At 48.3% G+C, this 21943-nt stretch overlaps 3 protein-coding genes across 7 annotated transcripts in view; 1 reads left to right on the top strand and 2 right to left on the bottom strand.

Annotated features, from left to right (window-relative positions):
- The window catches only part of LOC135412763 (AF4/FMR2 family member 1-like), a 30522-nt gene extending 25272 nt beyond the window's left edge, over positions 1 to 5250 (bottom strand). The window contains exon 1 of one of the 2 annotated variants that reach the window (XM_064651611.1): positions 1159 to 5250. The gene's annotated coding sequence lies outside the window, so the exon portion shown is untranslated. The remainder of the gene's footprint in view (positions 1 to 1158) is intronic. The other variant, XM_064651612.1, reaches the window with a different exon arrangement.
- On the top strand, positions 5141 to 13914 carry NOCT (nocturnin). Its single transcript, XM_064651617.1, is given in 4 exon segments — positions 5141 to 5594; positions 5597 to 5821; positions 10874 to 11143; positions 11985 to 13914. Coding segments are annotated over 4 exon segments (1770 nt in total). The 5' UTR covers positions 5141 to 5155; the 3' UTR covers positions 12821 to 13914.
- A 6113-nt stretch (positions 13915 to 20027) lies between these two features.
- ELF2 (E74 like ETS transcription factor 2) overlaps positions 20028 to 21943 on the bottom strand; it is a 35339-nt gene continuing 33423 nt past the window's right edge. For all 4 annotated transcript variants that reach the window (XM_064651614.1, XM_064651616.1, XM_064651613.1 and 1 more), the window contains one exon: positions 20028 to 21746. In XM_064651614.1, the coding sequence (XP_064507684.1) occupies positions 21119 to 21746 (628 nt within the window). In that variant the 3' untranslated portion in view covers positions 20028 to 21118. The remainder of the gene's footprint in view (positions 21747 to 21943) is intronic.

Genomic DNA, 21943 nt, shown 5'->3' with positions numbered 1-21943 from the left:
CAGGAGGATGCTCTTGTCCTCACACCCTTTGTGGAGCTCCCCACCCTGAGGGAAGTGCTGGGCATTCCTGCCTGAACTGGAGAATATACAATCTTGGAGTCTTGGAACTTTTTTAACCACTCATGGGATCCAGAGGAAGACTGCAGATCACCGCTCTCAACCAGACTGCAACCACCACTTTTCAACCAGACTGCAACCACCACTTTTCAACCAGACTGCAACCACCACTCTTGACCGGACTGCAACAGCACTCTCACCAACAGGTTTTCCCCTCTCCTTTTACTTTGGACTCAGGGGGCCCAAAGAACACCACTCTGTTCATGCCCCAGGGTGCTGGGTTATACATTTGGGTTTTGTGGGTTAAAACCAATTGTTTGTCTGTATAATTGTACTTATTGTATTATTTTATTAAATTGTTATTCTGATTTATAATCTCTCTTTTGAGTTGAGTTCATTTCCTCTGCTGGTTTACCTTTAAACCAGCACATGCAGGGGGTCAGTCCCCAGGTGGTCCCTGTTACACTTCACCCCTCAGTCTCAAGCCTGCTAATAAGCAACACAACCTGCACAAGCAACACATGTGCCAGATACCCAGTGCTTGGGTGTGTTGCAGGCCATGCCATAAGCAGCAGGCAGAGATGCTCAACTTTAAAGCCAGGCAGATGTTCTCCACCCCAGACCTCAGCTGCCCAATGAAATGCATAAAGGGTAGGATCACAGGAAGTTCCTTTACTGCCCCTTACAAATGCCAGGGTGAGGTTCTATAACAAAATAATTCAGAACTGTACAAAACTAGAGTTAAAGCTCTCTAGTATGGCCCTTCTCACTCTTCCCCTCTCCTCTCAGCTCAGGGTCATCATTCTGGCAAGCTGGAATTTCAGACCCTGCTTGGAGGTTGTTTTGTTGATGCAGGAATCAAATACATCATTTTGTAATCTGCTGAAAGGGGGGGAAGAGCAGATCCCAGCCAGACCTCCCTGAGACAGGGAGAGAGAAGAGAGAGAGAAGGAGCCTCCTCTACACAACCTGTCCCCAAAAACTGCATCCTTCAGGACACTAAACCAACCTCCTCCCAAGAGAGCTCTGTTCACATCTTGAAGGGGAAGGCAAGAAAGAAGGAAGGAGAAATGATGCTTACGCCAAGAAGACTGTCCTTACCTCAGCCTAAGATACTCCAAGGCAGTCATTGGGATGGTGGATGAATCTTCAGCCCCTTGGAGCATGTGGCAGAGAGCAGCCCTTGCAGACCCCCTCTGAATGGGCAGCAGGGAAGACCAGCAGCAATGAAGGGTGCTATTGGGCAGCCCCAGACCCACTCCTGCTGCCCCTGCATGCCTGTGTGCTGGGAATGGCATCACCACCAGAAGCTCCACACGGGCAGCACTTCTACTGATTTGGGCTCTGGAAAACCTGTGCAGATCCCAGGCTTTTCTGTGGTGCTCACTCCACCTGCCCCCTGTTTGCCTCAGTCTTTCAGTAGAGGCAGGCAAACCACTCCTGCATCACTAAGTGTTGCAGTTCTCAGCAGGACAAGAAATGGCAGCCCTGCCAGGCCTCACAGAGCCTGGCCTTTCTAAAGACCCCTAAAAATCATGTCACCATCTGTAGCACCATCATGTAGCTCAGAGGCTACAGCCAGGTCACAGTGACATCCTAAATGGGTAACGTGCCCATTTCTGTTTCTCAGAAGGCAGACTAAGAGTTAAATGGAAATATTTGCTAAATGTGCTAAACACTGTAGCACAAGTGGCTGCAGTGGCTCCAAAGAGAGGTGGAAGTCTTGGAAATTTTGATTCCACGGGAGACACCTCTTAGACAGACACCTATTTCCAGAAATGAAGTACTCCATTTAATCATCTGCACTGTAGTGTGCATCCATATCTGAGATGAATATACATGCACGTTTCTTTCACAGGATGTCAGAAGTGTCACTATCATTCCCTCTCTCTTCCTCAGCCACGTGGAACACTTTGCCATCTGCTGTCCAGACTTAATGCTACTCATTTCTCAGCGAGACAGATATTGGGTTCAAGTGGCAAAGCTCCCCCTTCTGAGATGCTTTAGTGACTGAAATGCTTGAAAAATCAGAGCTGAGTGCTTTGAAAACTCAGTTAACTATGGCAAGGCTGCCTGTTTTAAACATCCAAATCTCTGCCCTGTTCACCTGTTCACCTCAGGTGAAAATGTTTTGGGGCAGCCTCCCTCAAAGCTACTGTGATCCCCACGTCAGCCACCGAGTTTTGTTTCCCAGCTTCTTCCCAGGTGCCCAAAACCAAGGTGAGGCAGGGAGGGGAGAGCACGTAAGCATTCCCAGCCCTGCGGCTCAGGGAGGGAGGAAGACCCACAGCAGGGTGATGGTGGGGAGGTGAAGGGTTCCTGGTGCTGTGACAGGGAAAAAGGGCATTCTGGTGGTGCAAGTCATCCCAAAGGAATGCAGCCAGCAGCCCAGGCGATGGCATTTCTCATGGGAGAAGCAAGAAGGTGTTGGGATGCACGTGCACCCTGAAGTTCAGAATCACCGCGCTCACAGCCATCTGTGCTGCGCAGAGTCAAACTGCCATAGGATTTTTCCTGTTAATCCACTCTGACACTTCAGTGACTGCTGTCCAGCTCCCCTGAGATGGTAAATTCCTTTTTAGAGCATGCTTTTCCAAGCTGGAAACATTGGCAGTTAAAGCAGCTGTACCAAACACAGCACAAACACTTCCCTGATGTAGGGATGACCGGTTGGGAAGAGATGACTGACCGAGGACGTGGAAGGATTATTATCCTCAGACCATTACTAATCCCAAGGAAGTGGAGTTTGTGGAAATCATTGTTTTTACTACATGCTGGAAAAACTTCAGTCATAGCTGTATTTTTTAGTAACACCCTGCTGGACCTGGGATTTCCACAGCATTGGAAAAGGATTAACAGTCTGTCCAGCATGTTTGAAACATCTCCAGGGTAAGAACAGGTCAAAAAGCTAAGAAAAAAGCATTTCTCACAGCCTATGCACCCTTTGACCCGGACCCCTTCCCTCCATTTGCTCACTGTTCCCAGCTAGTGGAATCATCAGTCAGATGCACATGGGACAGCTGAGATCATTTTCCAAAGAAACCTTTTTCTCTAAGTCACATATACATTTAGTTATTTATAAGATTAATTCCATCTTCTGTGTATTTTTGAAAGGATTTTATTTTCCGGGAAGGCTATTAGGACCATTCCCAAGGGATGCCAAGCAAACAATGATTCACATATTTGAGCTAAATCACCACTCTTTCCCAAATCTGGGAAGAGAGCGGTATGCCCAGAAAACAGCCCTGTGCATCATCAGTAACTTTTGTTTCTTTCACACCCACCTTTGTTACTGTCACACTGGCTTGGTCACACATGGCTAAAGAAAGCCAGCACTCAAAAGAGCAGGGAAAAGCACATTCAGTACAGTGGGAAGAAGGAAATCTTCTGTCTTTCCTCCTTGGAGATTACACGAGGAGGTGGTTTGGCCTCAACCCAGCTACTTGAGTCATCAGAGAAATAAAATGAATAACAAACATATTGTACCACCAGTCATTAGCTACTTAGGGACTGCTGAGTTCTCTGGGCAACAAGCAGCTCCGGGAAATCTGCTGGAACTGGAGGTGAGGAGGATGAGCAGCCAGCCCTGGGCGAAACCCAAGGGTTTTCCCATGGGGCAGGAGAGCAGAATGAAGATCCATCAGGCTAAGAGGCACCTGAATGCCAGAAAACACAACGGGAGCTGAGGACTTGGAGCTCAGAGATGGGCCCACAAAGCCATCAGCTTCCCTGCCATCAAGCCTCTAATCTGTTAGTGACAGTGTGACAGACAATGCAACAAAACCCAGGCTGCCTATTCCTTGGACCACTGCCGGGAGGTATTTTCTTTGCCAAATCCCACCAGAAATGGCAGGGCCATTAGACTAGCTCATGAATCACCAACCACTCTTTCCTTCTAGAAGGGTCTCGTCTTCTAGAAAGGGAGGGAAAAGCTGGTTACAGATGATCTCACACAAGAAGCATGGAAATAAACTCTTAATCACAAGTTTGCCCTTCTGATAAGGGTGTCCAGACTTGAGAGCAGACAAGCCCAGTCAGGTGCAGAGTCTGGTTAGCAAGGAACCAGGGCTCCCAGTCTTGCATGGCAATCAAGCCTCTGTCTCTTCCATGCATATTTAAAGCAGAGACGATGTGAATCACAGCACAGAGATCTTCAAGGAGTGGTCTGTGTGTCTGAAAGCAGAGAAATCCAAACTCCAGCCCTTCCCTTCAAGGCTCTCCAGCTGCCTCTCCTGTGCTCTCAGCGTTCCCTTTTAAGCGCAGGCAGCACGGCTGCTTCATTTCACAGAAAACAAAACTGAAGAAGTTAGCAGGGTACTAAGTACCTATCCATTGTTTAACTATCTTTCTTGGGTTTTTTCCTTCACTTAAAATCATTTAATCATTAGAGCATTTTGCTTAGGGAGGGCTAGATGAGCCTACCCAGAGCCAGGTGGAAGTTTAAGCACCAAGATCTAAGACCCACCTTTGAAACTGCAGCTGCTCTACACACGTCCCAACTTACTTTCTTTTTGAATAGAAAAGCAGCATAGAGAGAACAACACTGTCAGTAGAGGGCTTGTGAGACTACCACCATCTATGCTTTGATAATCAAAGTACAAAGAAATGAGGAACACAGACAGATGGATAAAATTACACATGAGAAATGACAGAATTAGCATAAGCCTGGGGGGATGAAATCAGGGTGAGATCAGTCAAGAGCCAAGAGGGTTCAAAGCAACAAAATGGCACAAGAATAACAGAATTACAGAATATGCTGAGTTGAAAGGGATCCACAAGGATCATCGAGTCTAACTCCTGGCCCTGCACAGGACCATCCCCAAGATTCACACCGTGTGCCCGAGAGCATTGTTCACGCACTTGAACTCTGTCAGGCTTGGTGCTGTGACCACTGCCCTGGGGAGCCTGTTCCAGTGCCCAACCACCCTCAGGGTGAAGAACCTTCTCCTGATATCCAGCCTGAACCTCCCCTGACACAACTTCAGGCCATTCCTCGGGTCCTGTCACTGGTCACCACAGAGACGAGATCAGTGCATGCCCTTCCTCTCCCCCTCCCGCGGGAGTTGTAGACAAAGCACCAGACCCAAAGCTCTAAGAAATGAGAGGGAGACACAGAGGGAGCGAAGCACGAAGAGCCACCACGCTCCGGCTCCCCCGTGTGACGCCCCCGGCCGGGGGAGGCGGAGCCGCCCTGACGCCCCTGAGGGGGCGCGCGCCCCTCGCTGACGTGCAAACCTCCGCCGGGCCACACCACTCCGTAGCCATCGAGGGGGGGATGCGGCGGGACGCGCCCTGCCCGCGCAGCGCCCGCCGCGGCAGCGGGAGGTGTGGGATGGCGGCTGGAAGCGCCGCCCCGCCGCTGTGCGCGGGCGGGCTCGGTGCGGGCGGTGGCGCCTGTGGTGCGTGTTTGTGCTGTGTGTCCCCACCCCCCCGCCGGGCGCGGGTGGTATGTGCCGGATGTGCCGGCCGCGCCGCGCGCCGCCGCCTCTATAAGCGCGGGCGCCGGGCGGGCGCGGGAGCTGCTGCTCCGTCGCTCCCGTCCGATCCCAGCCGGTCGCGCCCCGTCCCGCCAGGAGCATGTTCCAGAGCTCCGCACGCTGCCTCTGCTCGGCGCTGCCCGCCCTCTGCTGCGCCCCCGCCGCCTCGGCCTCCCGCCTGCCGCTGCCGCCGCGGCCCCGCGCCCCGCCGCCGCCGCCCCTCGGCCCCGCTGCCCCGCGGGCAACAGCGGGCGGCCCGCCCGCCCCGGGGGCGCCGCCCCGCACAGGTGGGTACCGGGCTGGGAGGTGCGGGAACCGCGCGGGGCCGCACTACCGGGACAAGGGCACCTGGGCTCTGCTGCCCGCGGCAGCCCCGGCCCTGGTGCCTTCGCCAGCCGCCTCTCTGGGGTTGGGCCGGCCCTGCGGCTCTGAGGCAAAGGCCGTGGCGCTCGCTCGCTCGGTGTGAATGGGCGACATCCCGCAGAGTCGCGACAGGCGGTGCCAGGCATCGCGCCGGTGCTGCAGGGGGTTGTGGCTCGGTGTCACCCAGCTGGGTGACAGGGCGCTCTCGGAGTAAACCCGGGTATCGCTGGAGTAACCTGCCCGGTCACCCAGGGCGGCAGTGTCCTTACACCGCTCTCGAGCAGCTGAGGTGTTCTCTCCCAGCGTTGCACTCTGTGTAGAATGAGCTTGACTCACAGTGGTGGTTTTTTTTTTTTTACTGGAGGCAGTGTGTGTGGGAAGAGCCCGGGTTACTTTCCTGCAGGCAGCAGCAGCAGCGATGCCGGCCCATCAGGTTCCTGCTTGCCCGCACCGTTAAATAATTGCACCCTGTTCCTCGTTCCCCGAATGAGACTTGGAAAGTGCCCACACGTCCTTGGGTGCCCGTGAGGACAACACCTTGGCATGCACCCCGCTCCCTCCCCTCTGCTCGCTGACCCGTGGCCAGACTGGGAGCGGGGCGGTGACACACCCGCTGGAGCCCCGCGGTTCGGATCCAGCCCTAAGCCAGGCGTGTTGACGAGCGTGTCTGTTGGGAGGGACCTTAAAGATCATCTGGTTCCAGCCCCGCTGCCGCGGGCAAGGACACCTCTCACTAGACCAGGTTGCTTAAAGCCCCATCCAACCTGTTCTTGAACACTTCCAGGGAATTGGGCAGCTACTGCTTTTCTGGCCAATATATTTGCAATATCTGAGGCTGTGTTACATGCCTGGTGTGCTGGAGATCCACTTTTTCCTACTGTCCTCAGCCAAGGTTGGGGTGAAGTGTGTTCATTCCCTGCTGTTACAGGGGAGGTATAAAAACCAGGGTGGGGCAGGTTGCTCCTATTCCTCCTGTTGAAACCAGGCCAGGATACCATATGGCAGGATTGAAGCTTCATGGCACTACTGGGAAGAGGAGCATATGTGCCTGAGAGCTGGCAGGATCGAGCTCATGATTAAAGCACTCATGAGGAAAAAGGTTTCCAGAGCTTGTGCCAAGCACTGATTCTGTATATTACTGGAAGCAGGATTTGAGGTTCCCTCTTCTTTCTGGTGTTGCCTGTTGACAAACAGGCAGCACCTCCCTTGCTGTGATGAGCTGTCATCGCTGACCCAAACAAGGCTGTAGGTGTAGTATGATACTCAGTAGCATAGGATTTGTCACATGGGGATGGCACCTGTCAAGTTTTTCCTAGAATTGGTGTTGCAGGGAGGGCACCTCTGGCTGCTGCTGGCCTCCTTGGCTGTGGAGGCTGATTCAGCTACAGGCCAGGCTGCAGGTATGGTGGAACCATTCACCTGGCAGTGAAATCCAGGTGGTAAATGGGTTGGGGCTTTTGGCCAAAAGCAGTGCTGGGAGGTAGGACATGAAGGGAAGTGAGAATGCTGTTCACCTTACACAGAAGGTCAGGGCCCTGGCTTCAGTACCCCTCTGCAGCCCTCATCTTTGAAGCAAAGTCAGTTAAATAAAATTTCTGGTGTCTCGTTGCCTGAAATCCTAGAAGTTCATCTCTTCTGTGCTGGATGATACTTACACCCTGTTCTTAGGTTTAATGAGCAGTTTGAATTCTTCCTTTGCCCTTACTGTGCTGAGGTACCACCTTTGCTGAGAGGAAGGTGCTTTTTGATTTTAAGCACCTTTAAGAGTAGTTGCTGAGCTGGTGTTACTTATTACATCACACCAAGAGAATCACTTCCATGTTCACTTCCCACTGCTGTAGTTCGAGCTCAGGAGTCCGCTTGTTCCTCTGCACACACCAGCACCACAATGTCAAAGCACACATTGTCCCAGCAAGTTACAGGTCACTTAGCTTGGACTGTAAGGTTTTCAAATGGTGACCTTGTACTTGCCTGGCTGCTGTGGACATGTTCAGTGTTGCAGAAATAACAGAATGGATTTTTGTGTTTGGAGTTTCCATGTTCAGGTTGCTGCTCTGGCCCCTGTTCTGCAGAACAGCTCAAACTGTGCTGTGATGATTTCAGCATGCTGGGGACAAAGAACCTGTGCAGATCAGCAGTCATCTTAAGCTGAAGTCTTCCCCCAGGAGCCCCCTTTCAGCCAAGAACTCTCAGTCCACCTATACTAGGACTGAAAGTGTTTGATTTACAGTCCAGACCTTCTTTCACCCAGTCTTTCCTGGGCCCTCAAAAAAAAGACCAAAGCTCTTTTTTCCTGCCTGACACATGACTGACTTCAAAAGCTGTCAGATCTGTGCAGCTGAGCCATAGCACATCCTGTGCAGGTTAGGCTGTGCCTTATGCCCCAGTAAAGAGCTGGATACCCCATGATCCCAGGGATGATGAGATTTAGACAGTACTCTGGCTTTGTTTGCAGCTTGGCAGGTGGGTGGCTGAACTTGGCCTGCGTCCTGCTGTAACAGATGTAAGCTGCTCAGGGCTTTGCCTGTAGACCTTTGGCTCCAGCTGCATCACACCTACCTTGTCTCTTTCAACATCATCCCTCTGATTCAGGTCAAGCCACAAGCAGCCTAAGCTCCTGCTTATTCCTTTGGAAAAGCCCTATGTTGGTCATGTTCATCCCTGGCGTGGCCGGGGCTGTACAGAAGGATGTTTGGGGTGTAGGGCTCGTGGCTGCACCCTGCTGCTGACGCATCCCTGATGTAGCAGAAAACGCCGTGCGCTTTTCTCCAGTTGCAGCACTTAGCTATGGCTTGTACCTACCCTAAAAATAGGTGAGTGGCTCCCTGTGCAGCTTCTATTAAAAGCTCTGTTGATTTCCTTGGTTTTCTGCGTGGCTGCCTGGCAGCCCTGGTAGTGTGTAAGCTGGACCCTTCTGTAACCAGCACAGAGCATGCTTTGGTTCCTGATCCCCATCTCCTCACAGCCATGTCAGGGTCCTGTGCTTAGGGATTTCATGTTTCCCTCAGTATTAAATGGCATTTCTTCTACTTTCAGCAGTACTTTCCTTTCTGATAAGAATTCGAAGCTGAGAAAGACTGCAGGAACTGAAACACTTTACACACAGTTTCCCTAGAAAGACATTCATGCTTATGAATGAATTCAAGCTCACATCTCAGTTGAGGAACTCCTGGTACTTTAAAATTTAACTAAAAGGATGGAGATGGGGAGAAATGTCCTCCATCCAGTCTAAGGTCCCAATTTACAACTTCCTTAGAACTGTTAAGAAGCACTGTTCCATGGGCTTACAAAACACATGTTAAGTGGTTTTTGGTGTCTTCAAAAGTATTCATTTTGCTAAATACAAGGACAGGAGGCTTCTGCAGAGTGTTGCTTTTACTCCTTCTGAGTATGTTTGTTGAACTGTTAGGGATTCCATCTTCCTGCCTGCCCCTCTAGCCTGTCATTACTGTATATCTGTCACCAGCTGGTAGTGCTGTAGTTCAGTCTGAACATGTGTGTGGAGTAGCCCCCCAAATCTGCTGCAAGATGTGAGCACGAGACGACAATTCTCTTCCTCTTCCTTTTTTAAGTAACTCAGCCATACAACTAAATTTGCTTAAAAACCACTGTGGGCCAACAGCAATGCAACACTGAAGTTCTTTTGCCCAAGATTCCCTTTGCAAAATGCATCCAGAGTAAATAAGTGAGACAACAACAAAACTCGGTCAGCACTGCCTCTTGTGCAAGTTGCTGTGACGCAAGCACTGCCCTTCCTGCCCGTGTTTGAAGGGAAGCAAAGTGTCCTGGCACACTTGGGCAGAGTGCTGAGCATGGAAAAGTGCAAACACAGCCTCTTTCCAAGAGCTCCCTACGTGTTTTGGTATTTTCTGAGAAAGGGTTGGAGAGCTCTTAGGGCATGCACTGTGTAGGAACATCACAAACTGTCCAAACTCCCCCACAGCTCCCCCGAAGGCCAGCCCTTGATGCTGTCCTGTGTGTGTGCACTAAGCAAAGCCTTGAAGGGTTTGTGGCTGTGCAGTGGTACTGCTTGTGCTCTTGGGAAGTGGGAGAAGGAGGTATTTCACAGCACAACAGGCATGAGGGCTGCTGGCTGAAAGGAATGGGTGGCTCTGCTCCTTGACCCTCCTAAGGGAAGAGGGCTGCAGTCACCTCCTGTGTGTAAGCCAAAGGGCAGAACAGGGTGGGGACACACATGCACCCTCCCCATGGCAGCCGTGACCTCACCTGGGATGGGGGGACCTCCCTGCAGGAGACACGGGGCTGGGTGAGGGCTGACTGCCTTAGAGGGAGAGCTGGGGACAGCTGCTTGTGTGCAGGAGCTGGAGAGACTGCCCTCTCCATTGCACATCCTAAGGCCTAAGCCAACAGAAGCATCTGGCTGCTTCACGCTCATGAAAACATTGCTGCAAAAGCAGATAAAGCTGTGATCAGAGATCCCTATTAAATATTAACCCAAGGGAATGAGTCACCCTGCTTGCTGCTCTGCAGGTAGGAACCTGCAGCCTGGAGGCATCCCAAATCAGGACAAGGTACCAGGTCAAACAGTGTGTCTGTCATCTCCATCACAGGCAAATGCTGCACACAAAATGAGGAACAGGCAGCATTTGTCTACCTGCTGGGCTCTCTCCTCTCTGAGCAAGGGAAAAGTATGCTCTATTCTGTTTCCTACAATGCATGCAGAGTTAATCTCAGCCCTACTATTATGGATGAAAGACTCCTTTCTTCCCTAAAAAGACCAGCCTGATGTTCTAAGCCAGGCTGTTTGCAGGCTGCGGAGGTGAGCAGCCCCTGAGGGCAGGCAGAACATGATGAGACTGGACAGGACTAACCCTGCCTCTGCATCCTTCGTATTTTGTCTCAGCTTCAGGAACGGGCTCCTGCACAAACCACAGATTGCTGGCACTGCAACAAGGCACCCAGGTGATGAAAAGAGTCAGGGTGGACATCTCTTAACAGCATTTTTTCCTTTCCAGTGTGTTCCATGGGAAACAGCACCAGCCGGCTCTACAGCGTGCTTGCCAAGACGCTGAGCAGCGGTGCCGTGTCCCAGCACCAGGACTGCCTGGAGCAGCTAGACCCAGCACGGCTGGATCCTATAGACCCCAAGGATCTGCTGGAGGAATGTCAGATTGTCCTACAGAAACGGCCGCCCCGGTTCCAGAGGAACTTTGTGAACCTGAAGAAAAACGCTGCCAGCAACCACCGCCCCATCCGGGTCATGCAGTGGAACATCCTTGCCCAAGGTATGACCTTGAGACCGAGTGCAGCTCCCTGGCAGAGCAAAGGGAGAGGTGAACTACATGAGGTACAACTGGCTGAGGGCCAGGGGGAGTATTTCGAGCACTTAAAATAGGGGCTTTCCTTCTGTCCTGTAGGAAAGGAAAAAGGGTCTCTCCTTACAACTGTGATGCCAAAGGTAGTCCTGGATTCCTGTCCTAGCTGAACACAGTGTATTCAAAAAGACCCATCAGTTTTTAGGTAGTTGTTAACCCCCAGAAAAGACTCATCCTTCCCTAAATTTTATTCTTTGTAAACCTCGTCTAAAGCTTTCTTATTAGTTTGTTGGTGAATTATCCAGGAATTTAGATCTGCTATGGGAATTCTTAATGCTTCAAAATAATTTTACCTTTTGGTTATAATAATTTTTTGTATTTTCAGATCAAGGCTGTAAATTGACTTATGCAACAGTCTCATCTTAAAATCTTTTGGGATGGGAAGTCCCTCCATAGGGATTACTTTAACAATCTGCAGTTAAGTCACTCCTATCCCATTGCATTTTATTTTTAGGCTTAAGCTGCAGCAGCCACATGTGAAAGTACTTGCCACAGCATAGGGGGAAAAGGGAGAGGAAGTCTTGTATCTGTAAAGGGAACTTAATTTTTTTGGAGTGACTCCAGTGGTTTGAGAAGGGGTTCTCACACCCATTGGCAAACCTGGCACTCCTAAAGTCACCAGCTACTGCTAAAAAGCCCATGACCTGCATTGTAAACTGATGCACCTCTGGCCTCTGCCAAACCTGGAGGACAGCCTGCTGGAGCCATCAGTAACTTCCTTTTTTTCTCTCCCCATCCCTGCTAATTTCAGCTCTCGGGGAAGGCAAAGACAACTTCGTTCAGTGCCCCATGGAAGCTCTGAAATGGGAGGAGAGGAAGTGCCTCATCCTGGAAGAAATCCTGGCGTATAAGCCCGACATCTTGTGCCTGCAGGAAGTCGACCACTACTTTGACACGTTTGAGCCGCTCCTCAGCCGACTGGGCTACCAGTGCACCTTCTTCCCGAAGCCGTGGTCCCCGTGCCTGGACGTGGAGCGCAACAACGGGCCGGATGGCTGCGCCTTGTTCTTCCTCAAGGACCGCTTCGAGCTCATCAACAGCGCCAACATCCGCCTGACGGCCATGAAGCTGAAGACCAACCAGGTGGCCATAGCGCAGACGCTGAAGTGCCACGAGACGGGGCGGCTCTTCTGCATCGCCGTCACCCACCTCAAGGCCCGCACCGGCTGGGAGAGGTTTCGGTCCGCGCAGGGCTGCGACCTCCTCCAGAACCTGAAGAACATCACCCAAGGGGCAAAGATCCCCCTGATCGTCTGCGGGGACTTCAACGCGGAGCCGACCGAGGAGGTCTACAGGGAATTCTCCAACTCCAGCCTCAATCTGAACAGCGCGTACAAGCTGCTGAGCCCCGACGGGCAGTCGGAGCCCCCGTACACCACCTGGAAGATCCGGCCCTCGGGAGAGTGCCGGCACACGCTGGATTATATCTGGTATTCCCAGCACGCCTTGAATGTGAACTCAGCCCTGGGCTTGCTGACTGAAGAGCAAATTGGGCCCAACAGGCTGCCATCGTTCAATTACCCCTCGGATCACCTGTCCCTGGTGTGTGACTTTAGTTTTAATCAAGACCCTGACAGGCTGCTGTAATGTCTTGGAATGCCACTAGGTATTGCAGTGACTGAACTCACCACTATTTTATTTTAGAGAAGACTTTTGAAGCTGGAAGCAGTTGGAAGATGAGGAAACACTGTTGTTGACTAAACATTATTTCGGGCACTTGTTTGGCGTTACGCATGTCCTTCAGCCCTCATTAATGTGGAGCCTTTGAGGGAGGAAGAAAGAAGCCAGTGTTCTCATCGTGGTCTTCTTGCCATGTCAGGGTTTGAAAACCAGAAGGCAAATGAGCTTTATCCTTTCACTAAGCCCCCTGTTTAAGGATTTAATCCTCTAATGAATGTGGAGGCCTTAGTACTTAAACCACTTGTGTTTGTAAAACAACTTGCCCTGACAGCATGCTAATTTTATTTATTTCGTGTTAAGCTTTTGCAAGTACCAAAGGGAATGAGGTTCAACTGCCCAGTGAGATTCTCTTAAATCTTCTTCTGTTGCAATACGAAGGAAGTTTAATGCAGATTAGACATGAACAAATCTAAGCTCATACTGGTGGGGTCTTCTCATTTTCACATGACCTGAAGTGATGAATTCATTGGAAGTGAATGGGTAGTGGTGCAGTGTGAGGAAGGGCCCCTCCAGTAAGAGCAGGTGAGGAAATAGAGGCTAACTATAACCTGGAGTAATACCCTCACTTTTCCAGAACAATGTGCATGTGTCTGTTACACACATACAGCCTGTAGGTGTGTGCACTGGTACCTTTGTCTCTTCTGTGCTTCCCTCTGGAGGGCACAGCTAACCAGGGAGTATTTCTTCCTCTGCTTCAAATATTACTTTTCTAAATGGTTTAAATTTGTAGTCTTGTCAATCTTGTTTCAGTAAAGGGCCAATCTTAATGTTGAAAGATTTTATTTATCTTCCGAAATCTAAAGCTACACTGGAACCTGGTACAAGATAAAATTTATTTATTGACAAAAGTTGGTTTGAAATCATGCAGTGGCCCAGGGGAACTCTGGCCAAGCACCTGGGCTACAACAGAGCTGTGTTAGTATAGTTACTCATGTGATGCTCATTGGTATGACATAGGAATTGCATATATGGATTGTAAATATGCCACTATGCCAGAAAATGCCATAGGGAGAGAGAAGGGAACAGAGACAGCAGTTGGGGTTGGGCTGACATTTAGATAGTTGAGAAAGATGAGTCAGGGCAAATAAAGCAGTACTTCCATGTAAAGTAGGGTACATAGTAACTCTTAAATGTTCCATGTGTTTATTAATAAAAGTCTTTGGAAAAAAGGTAATGTCTTGCTGCTGTCTTTCTCATGTCCCTGTCCAAGGTTCCTGTTCCCAAGTAAGTGACCGGTCTCAGCTAGTTGGAGCTTCAAGTTAGTGGTGATGCTTCTCATTCCAGACCTCTTCCCCCACCCCGCAGTCCTGATCTCACAGGGTGGCAGAGCTGCTTTGCCTTCACAGCATGTGCTGTTTCTCCAAACTGAAATGCCCAAATTCCACAGCAAATCTGTAGGGAGGGGAGTTACCTTGCGCTGTTAAGCTGCTCTCTCCCCTGGGCAGAGATGAAGCCTACAGTCAGTATTACTGTAAATATTACCATTTCCAGCAGTTGTGTGGAGCTACAAACCTGGCCAGTCCTGCAAAGCAGAGGGCAAATATCCCTCCCTGAGAGCTGCTCAGATGCCTGGCAGGGCTGGCTCCCCACAGCAGGCAGCTCAATTTGTCACCTTATTTTAAAACCTAATTTGAAGAGCAAGAAGCGCCACAGCTCTGTGCTTTACACAGCCCATAAATTACTGTACTTGCATTGCTGATAAGTGAAGTACAGAGTCCGGCAACTGGAAGTCCCAAATTCCTACACAAACACACTCCCTTGTCAGGCAAACAAGTGAAGTGCTGTTGCAGGGCTGTAATAACACACTCTGCACGTGTTCCTGGCCCTTGAAGGATGAGGGCAATGATCTGCTTCCACGCAGAGGCCCCTTTAACCAGCCTGGGATTTATGTGGATTTGAATTTCCCCAGAATGAAAGGATTTTACAACCAAGGGGATACTGTCCTTGGTGAATACTCTTACCAGGCAGATGGGACTTCAGAAAGAGCAAGTTGTGTCCCTGGAAGCCGCCAGGGGTGGCTCTTTTGGGGGAGATTTTGGGCCAGAGATGCAATGCTCCTAATGCCCCACAGGAAGGCAGACCTTGGAGCATCCCTGCCAGGAGCCTTTCACACCAATTAGGCTGTGACAGCTTCCTTTTCCTGGTGCTGGTTGCCCTCAATTGCTCTCTGAGGGGATGAGATGCAATCCTTCTCCTTTAGGATTATCTTCTCTTAGGACCTTCCCTCAAATGGTCTTGCAAGGAGGAGAAGGAATACAAGTGCCTGTTAATGCAGGTATGTAGTCATCTGTAGCTAAGCACTTCTGAAAGCAACACCACAATGCAGACATACAAGATGATACCTTTAATAAGTCAAATCCTTGCTCATCTACCACAAAAAGTCACACCAGAAAGCTGGAGTTTCCATCCAGACTCTTTTTGGCAGTTTCTAGAAGAAACTGCACTTGTGGTAGAAAGCCCTGACTTGAGAACAAGGGTAATACTTGTACTCAGATCTGTATTTAAAAACAAACTAAACCATAAAAAACCAAACCAAACCAAAACAAACAAACAAAAAACCCAAACAAAAACACACCAAACACCAGAAAGCCCTTAATTTCATTTCACTCCTGTCTAAGCAGCTCCATTTTCCTAAGGCCAGTCGAGGTGTCAATCAGTGTGGCGGCTCCACCACTGCCAGGGCACAGAGCCACAGCACCGATTATGGAAGGCCTTGTTTACCACAGGAGCTGAACTGTCACAGCTGCAAAATTCCCACTGTCACTCTCACAGTGTGGTATTTGGTATCTGGATGATTCTTACGGCACTTTAACTCAGACCCTGGCTTGCAATGCTACCTCTCCCACAAAAGAAACCAAACTGTGGAGGAACAGTCTGATTTATATGATGCTGCCATCACTGCAGACCTCTCCTGAAGTGGAAAGGGCTGGGATTCTTCTTCCACCCTGGCCACGTGACAGTAGATGTTCACTGCTTCATCTCCTTAAAGGGTAATTTTGAAGGCGAGGGGAGAGTGGAATAATTGAAAAGGCTGGGGACTCTCCCCATCTCCAGGCAATTCTTAATATTGTCATACTCAGAAAATCACACCTCCCTGCTACAAGCACAACAGTGAACCCTTTCTGCTGGATTTCAATAAAAGGTAGACAACCCACAGAAATTAACTGGTAACTTCCCAGACATCTTCACCCTTTTATTCCAGTACTTGCCATGAAATTTATTTTGCAGAGAAGTCTGTTTTGAAAGACTTAAATGACATACTGCTCTTGCTTTGTTTTATGCAGCAAGAGGCAGGCCTGCAGCACTGAAATGCTTTTGCCAGCTCTAAATATCAATATACTGAATGTTTTTCATAGGAAGAAGCAGAAAGGGTTTTGATTTGTTTTTCCTATGTAGCAGTATGACTCTTACAGTAAAAATGTCTTCAAAGCTCTTCTCGTGGCTGTCTGCCTTATAAGCACACCAGGGCTAAAAAAAGTCTAAACAGATCCCTTGCTCTGATCTTGAATAAAAGCTGCATTAGCTTTATCAGTGACACTTTTCCCTCACCCTCAAGTGAGATGAAGGAAGAAATGACCCAGTTGTTTAATTTGATGAAAGGCAGAAGCTGTTGCAAGCTTATTAAAACACTATCTCTCTCGGAGAACAATTAGATCACAAGTAGATAGTGTCACTTGGATCTTCTTCACTTAATAAGCTTAACACCTGCTGTTTGAACTGTCTCTATGCGGCAGAATTGCACTTATCTTGTTCTGGCAGTGACAATCTTCACCTGCAACCGAGATCCCTGCTGCATGTGTCAGGGCGAGTGAGAACTGGGACTTCGGGCACCTCTTTGTTTCCTCATCAACTCCTGACTGCCAGTGGCTCACTCATCCTTCATCACCTCAGATGTAATTCTCCAAAGCCCTAAAACTGATGAAATCAAGCAGCAGAGGATCCCAAGAGCTCAGCCTTTCTTTCAACACGCCTTATTGAGACAAGTTTAGTTGTGTTAGGGCCCAGAACCCTTCTCTAAGCAAGATGTCCAGGAGAGAGTTAACAAAAACAGCAGGCTCCAGGATAGGATTTCCCTTTCAACTTTTCTTGTCACTACCCAAAATTTTGATACTGAGATCTGAGTTGCAACTCAGTTAAGACTTTTTTCTTCCCTGTGGATTACAAAGCATCAACCTTTTCATCCTATAACTTACAACAGTAGTTACAGGAAAAGTAAAAATGTATCTGTAAAATCAGTGATACCTTGACTGTATATGTCTCAATGCCTTCTGTATAAAGCATGCTCACTTCACATGAGTTTCATTCCATTCCCACATCTAGAAAAGTTACTGCTCGCCAAGGATGAGTTAAGCCTGGACTCTCCTACATGAGCCACCAGCTTCAGATGTAAAAGTGAGTCCTGCTTTCACACAGGTAGAAAATAACAGGTTTTTCAATGGGATTGAAAAAGTCTGGGAGTACAGCTAGATACTGACTTTTCCAATACTCTAGTGTTCTTCTCTTCATTGTAGATGTTACAAACCTGACCAAAGCTCCTTCATCCTAGGATCACATCCTCCACCACCACCAGTAAAAACATACTAATTAATTCATAGAATCATAGAATGGTTTGGTTTGGAAGGGACCTTAAAGATGATGCAGTTCCAACTCCCCTGCTACACCAACCTTGCTCAAAGCCCCATCCAACCTGGCCTTGAACACTCCAGGAATGGGGCCATCCACAACTTATCTGAGCAACCGCCAGTGGCTCACCACCCCCCGAGTGAAGAATTCCTTCCTCATATCTCACTGAAAGCAGCACATTGAAGAGCAAACTTCCACACTAGGGAATGCTCTGAGACTTTCAGTCACAGATGGGACTCAACCCTCTGACATTTGGCTGAAGAAATCCCCGAGGAGAGGCTGCCTCTTGTAAAAGGCACGGCTTTGCTACTGAGATTACACACCAACTCTGAAGGAAACCGGATCTCAGAGGAACTCAGAGGCACCGCACGCACACAAAGCAATGCTGAAGAGCTGTGCTTAAGCAGATACACTGAAATCACTACCTGACTGTGACAAAAAGGCTGTTGTACTTCTAAGGTAGCAGCTACATTTAAAAAAGTGAGGAGTACAAAGGCATACGTGGAAAGGTTAACAAAATCCTCACTGTTTCAAGTCGGGTTAAGTTCCCTTCCCATTTCAGTTACGGCACATCCTCATACAGATTGAGGTTCTCACTTCTCGAGCCTCTGTTAAATGTCCTCTGTCAGCCAGCATTGTGTGCTGCTCACTGGGTGGCCAGGGGAGAGAGCCAAAAGACCATCACCAGTTCTGTGGCAAGATGCAGCACTGGCAGTAACAGTGTCTCAGAGCACGGGCTCCGAGCTGACTATCCCACGAGTAGTACATGTGCACCTCCATTCCGTTCGTTTTTGCCATGACATAATGAAGTCTTGGCTCTAACTTAAGAGAAGGTCATCAGCTCAAGTCCTTATCTATTTCCAGGAAAACAGCTTGTCCCCATTTGACTTCCAGTGTATCTAAATTAGGCGTCGGAAAGGTTTTAATTACAAATACTGGAGGCAGACATTTCACGCTCCGAGATGCAGCATCTTTCATGTATGATCAAGTGACAACCATTTAGAAAAAGATTTCTTACAGACAGGACTTACAAATGTAGGTTTAAAAACCCTATTACTTTTCTCTCCTCTTGTCTTTTGAGGCAGGTTTGTTCTACCTGCCTCTCTTCACAGTGCTCCATTTCTCTTTACCCATAACAGTGCATCCCAGACTACCAAATTAATCGAGCCATTGCCCACCTTCCCCTTTCTGTCCTAATCCTTTCTTAGCAACATAATTCCTCTTCTTTCTCCCACATTTCCTCCTGTGAAGGGGTCTTTGTCCCCTACCCCAGGCCAGAAACACAGCTCCTGCATAAGAACCTTTGCTTCTTTGGGTTGCTGCTGGTGGGAGGGATTGCTGCCATCTCCACCACGCTTTACCTGCTTCAGCTTTTTCATTGCTTTGTTCTTAAACGCCACTTCCTCGCTTAGAATTATGAAAAATAATACATTTTCCCAAAGACTTTCAAAACTCCTCACCTGCTGGCTTGGCTGTATGGAGCTACTCCCACACTTCTTACCAGTCAAAGGGAAGAACAGGGCTTACTGCTAGGAATTGAGAGGTAGCTTGGTTTTCACACCTAAGTATTCATTCTGGTTTCCTTTATCAAGACCTCAGTTCCAGGTATCTGTTGAAATTGCTCTTCCAGACATGAAGTACTAAGATGGTCATCTAGACTTAGATAATCTCAAGATTACCCAAGTTCCCGCTCTGAAGACTTTCCAGGGCATCTCACTAGGAATTGGGAGTCCACTGGGGACCTGGGTCCCCACAAGCCAACGTGCCCCTGTGGTCCCCATGAAAACAAGGGAAGCTCCCCTGCATCTATTTTAAGTCATGTGCATGGACTGCAAACATGGAGCAAATATCTGTGTACTGTGTGTTCTCACACGAGCTTTACCCCGCAGCCTTGTATCATGATACCTCTAATTTCAGAGCAATTACAAATGGAAAACCTATTCCGATACTTACTCCATCCAGAAAAAAAAAAAAAAAAGAAGTCCTGTATTTGCGCTGAAGCCAAGTTGGAAATGTCAATGGAGACAACATCAAAAGAACCAGCAGTGTTAACTCAGTATTTCTCTTTCTTGTTTCTGTGTCCCAGTACTTTCAGTCTGCCTCTGTGAGATCATCAGAGATTAGAACACTGCTCATTTCTACCTCTCTTCTGCAGTGCAGCCTTAGGAAACTGAGGTGTACCTGGAGGAGCAGTTAGGTAGCTCCCAGAGCTCATGGGTGCCCTCAACAACCTGAAAAAGTGTAAGAGAACTAGACCTCTGTCAGAAGTTACCTCACCAGCTACCACAAGCTTCACAGATACTTTAACAAAAAATATCTGGGTGTACTGAGTGCAAGAGCTGGTCAGCCATTCAGAGTAGTGAGCAGTTCCAAAATTTCATGCTGTATCATCTATCTTAGGCTGAACGCCTGGAAAATTTCAAATAAGCAGAAAAGGTGGTTAATAGGTTGAAAGGAAAAAAGTAAAAAATAAAAAGCAGACCAAACACCATTAAATTTTGTTTCTGTATTTCAGTAAAACCTACTTGAATACACTTTGAAACAAGAGTACAACAAAATAGAATATACTTCAAATGTTGAATATACAAACTATTATAGTTCGTTCCGAACACTGGTACTTCCCTCTTAACTTCAACTAAAAAAAATTTACAGGTTTAGAACTACCTGACAAAAGCTCATGCTGGGCGTGACCTTTCAAGTGACAGAGTAGAGCTGAAACTGAAATGTATGCACAGATGCCAAGGCTAAGTGAGAGACACAGGCATGTTACAGCAGAAGGCAGGAAGCCTGCTGCTACTTTGTCCACGATTAAGAAATTTAGACAGACTTTAAACTACCATACAAAATATGTTACATGTCATTCTATAACAATACTGTGCTAGGTACAAGGTTTTTAAAAAATTTGTTTTAATAAAAAAGCTTTACACAAACAAGCCATTAGCTTATTTCAAGAAAGATAACTGAAAATCAGTCTAAGGCTTTCATTTTGAATCTGCTTAAGCTGTATGATACAAAAATCCCTCTAGGTCTCTGTCTTCTTTTAGAAGCTCTTAAACCTCCTTTATTTCACTTTCTACAATGTCTAGTATAGCAGAGTTTTTCACATAGCACCAGTTGAGTACTGTGGGCACAGTAGTAATCGCTGGTATGCACATAAACTGCATCAAATTTGCCATTTGTGTAACAATGAGACTTTCCTCTCCCCCTGAAAACTAAAAACCAAGGCAAACCTCTCACACAGCTCTCTTTTAGTGTTCCAGGTCTTAGTGTAACTTGGTAACCGGTAGCGTAGTGAATAGTTTGGTCCCTTTTCAGTCCCTCTATCTTTCCTTCTCCATAGGTTCAGCTGTTTCCCAACTGGAAGAGGCAGTTTTTGTCAGCATATCAAATGTGGTTCAATTCCCACTGAAACACGGGAAAATAATTTTGTTTTTTTCCAGTAAGTCTTCAACAAATTCATGTTTATTAACATTCCAAAACTCTCCTTTTTGACTTGGTGGTGGCATCCACATCCCTCCCCCAATTATGTCAGTATACTCAAAACCGTTACAGGCAAGGTCCATGCTGGAAGCAGCCTATTCTTCATTTTTCACACGTTATGATTCCTTCTGTTTTCATTGTTACAGGAAGGGCAATAGCTGAGGGCGTGCTAACTACTACTACGTGGGTCACAGTCTTGCTTCCATCTGCCGGCTTCTCTTCTTTTACCAGCTGCAGTGTTTTCACTTCACACTCCTGTTTTGAAGCCGCTGTGTCTGATTTAACTTCGGGGCTTTTTAAAACTGCACTAATCACCCTGGGAGGAGTCTGGCCAGAGGCCTGCTGAGCAGGCACCGATAGTCTCATTACTGGTGTCCCATGAGCTATAGACACTGGGGTTAGTGCTCTAACAGCCAACGGGGCTCCCACAATGTTAATACTTCCTGAGCCGGACAGGCCCGTTTTTGTTTGTAACTGACACTGCGTGAGTTGCGTGGCAGGGATGGTAATGATTTTGGCAGGCTGCATTGTGATTTTGTCTCCATTTTCAGCAGAGGTTGGCATCACAGTAGGGATTGTCTGGATTACTACCTTTGGGGTTGTCGCTGTTGTTGGGCTCGTGTTGGTTATTAGCGGTGACCCCGCGTTCACCGACTGCACTGCCACGGTGGAGATTTTCTGTCCCAGAGAGGTCATGACAACAGGCACTTGCATTGCCACACGAACAGTCCTACAAATTAAAGGAAGATGTGTGTGTTTATGCCAAAACACAGGGCACCATTACAGATACTACATGATCTTTAAGGTCCCTTCCAAGCCAAACCATTCTGTGACTCTAAATTACACTGCTACTTGCAAATCAGAAACTATTTCCAACATTTAAAACATAGACAAAAAACCCTAAAAGACAGCTTCCTAACAAAAAAG

Source organism: Pseudopipra pipra, chromosome 4, assembly GCF_036250125.1.
Source record: "Pseudopipra pipra isolate bDixPip1 chromosome 4, bDixPip1.hap1, whole genome shotgun sequence".
NCBI lineage: Eukaryota > Metazoa > Chordata > Aves > Passeriformes > Pipridae > Pseudopipra > Pseudopipra pipra.
The sequence above is the reverse complement of the archived record's forward strand: the minus strand, read 5'-3'. Positions and strand labels throughout refer to the sequence as shown.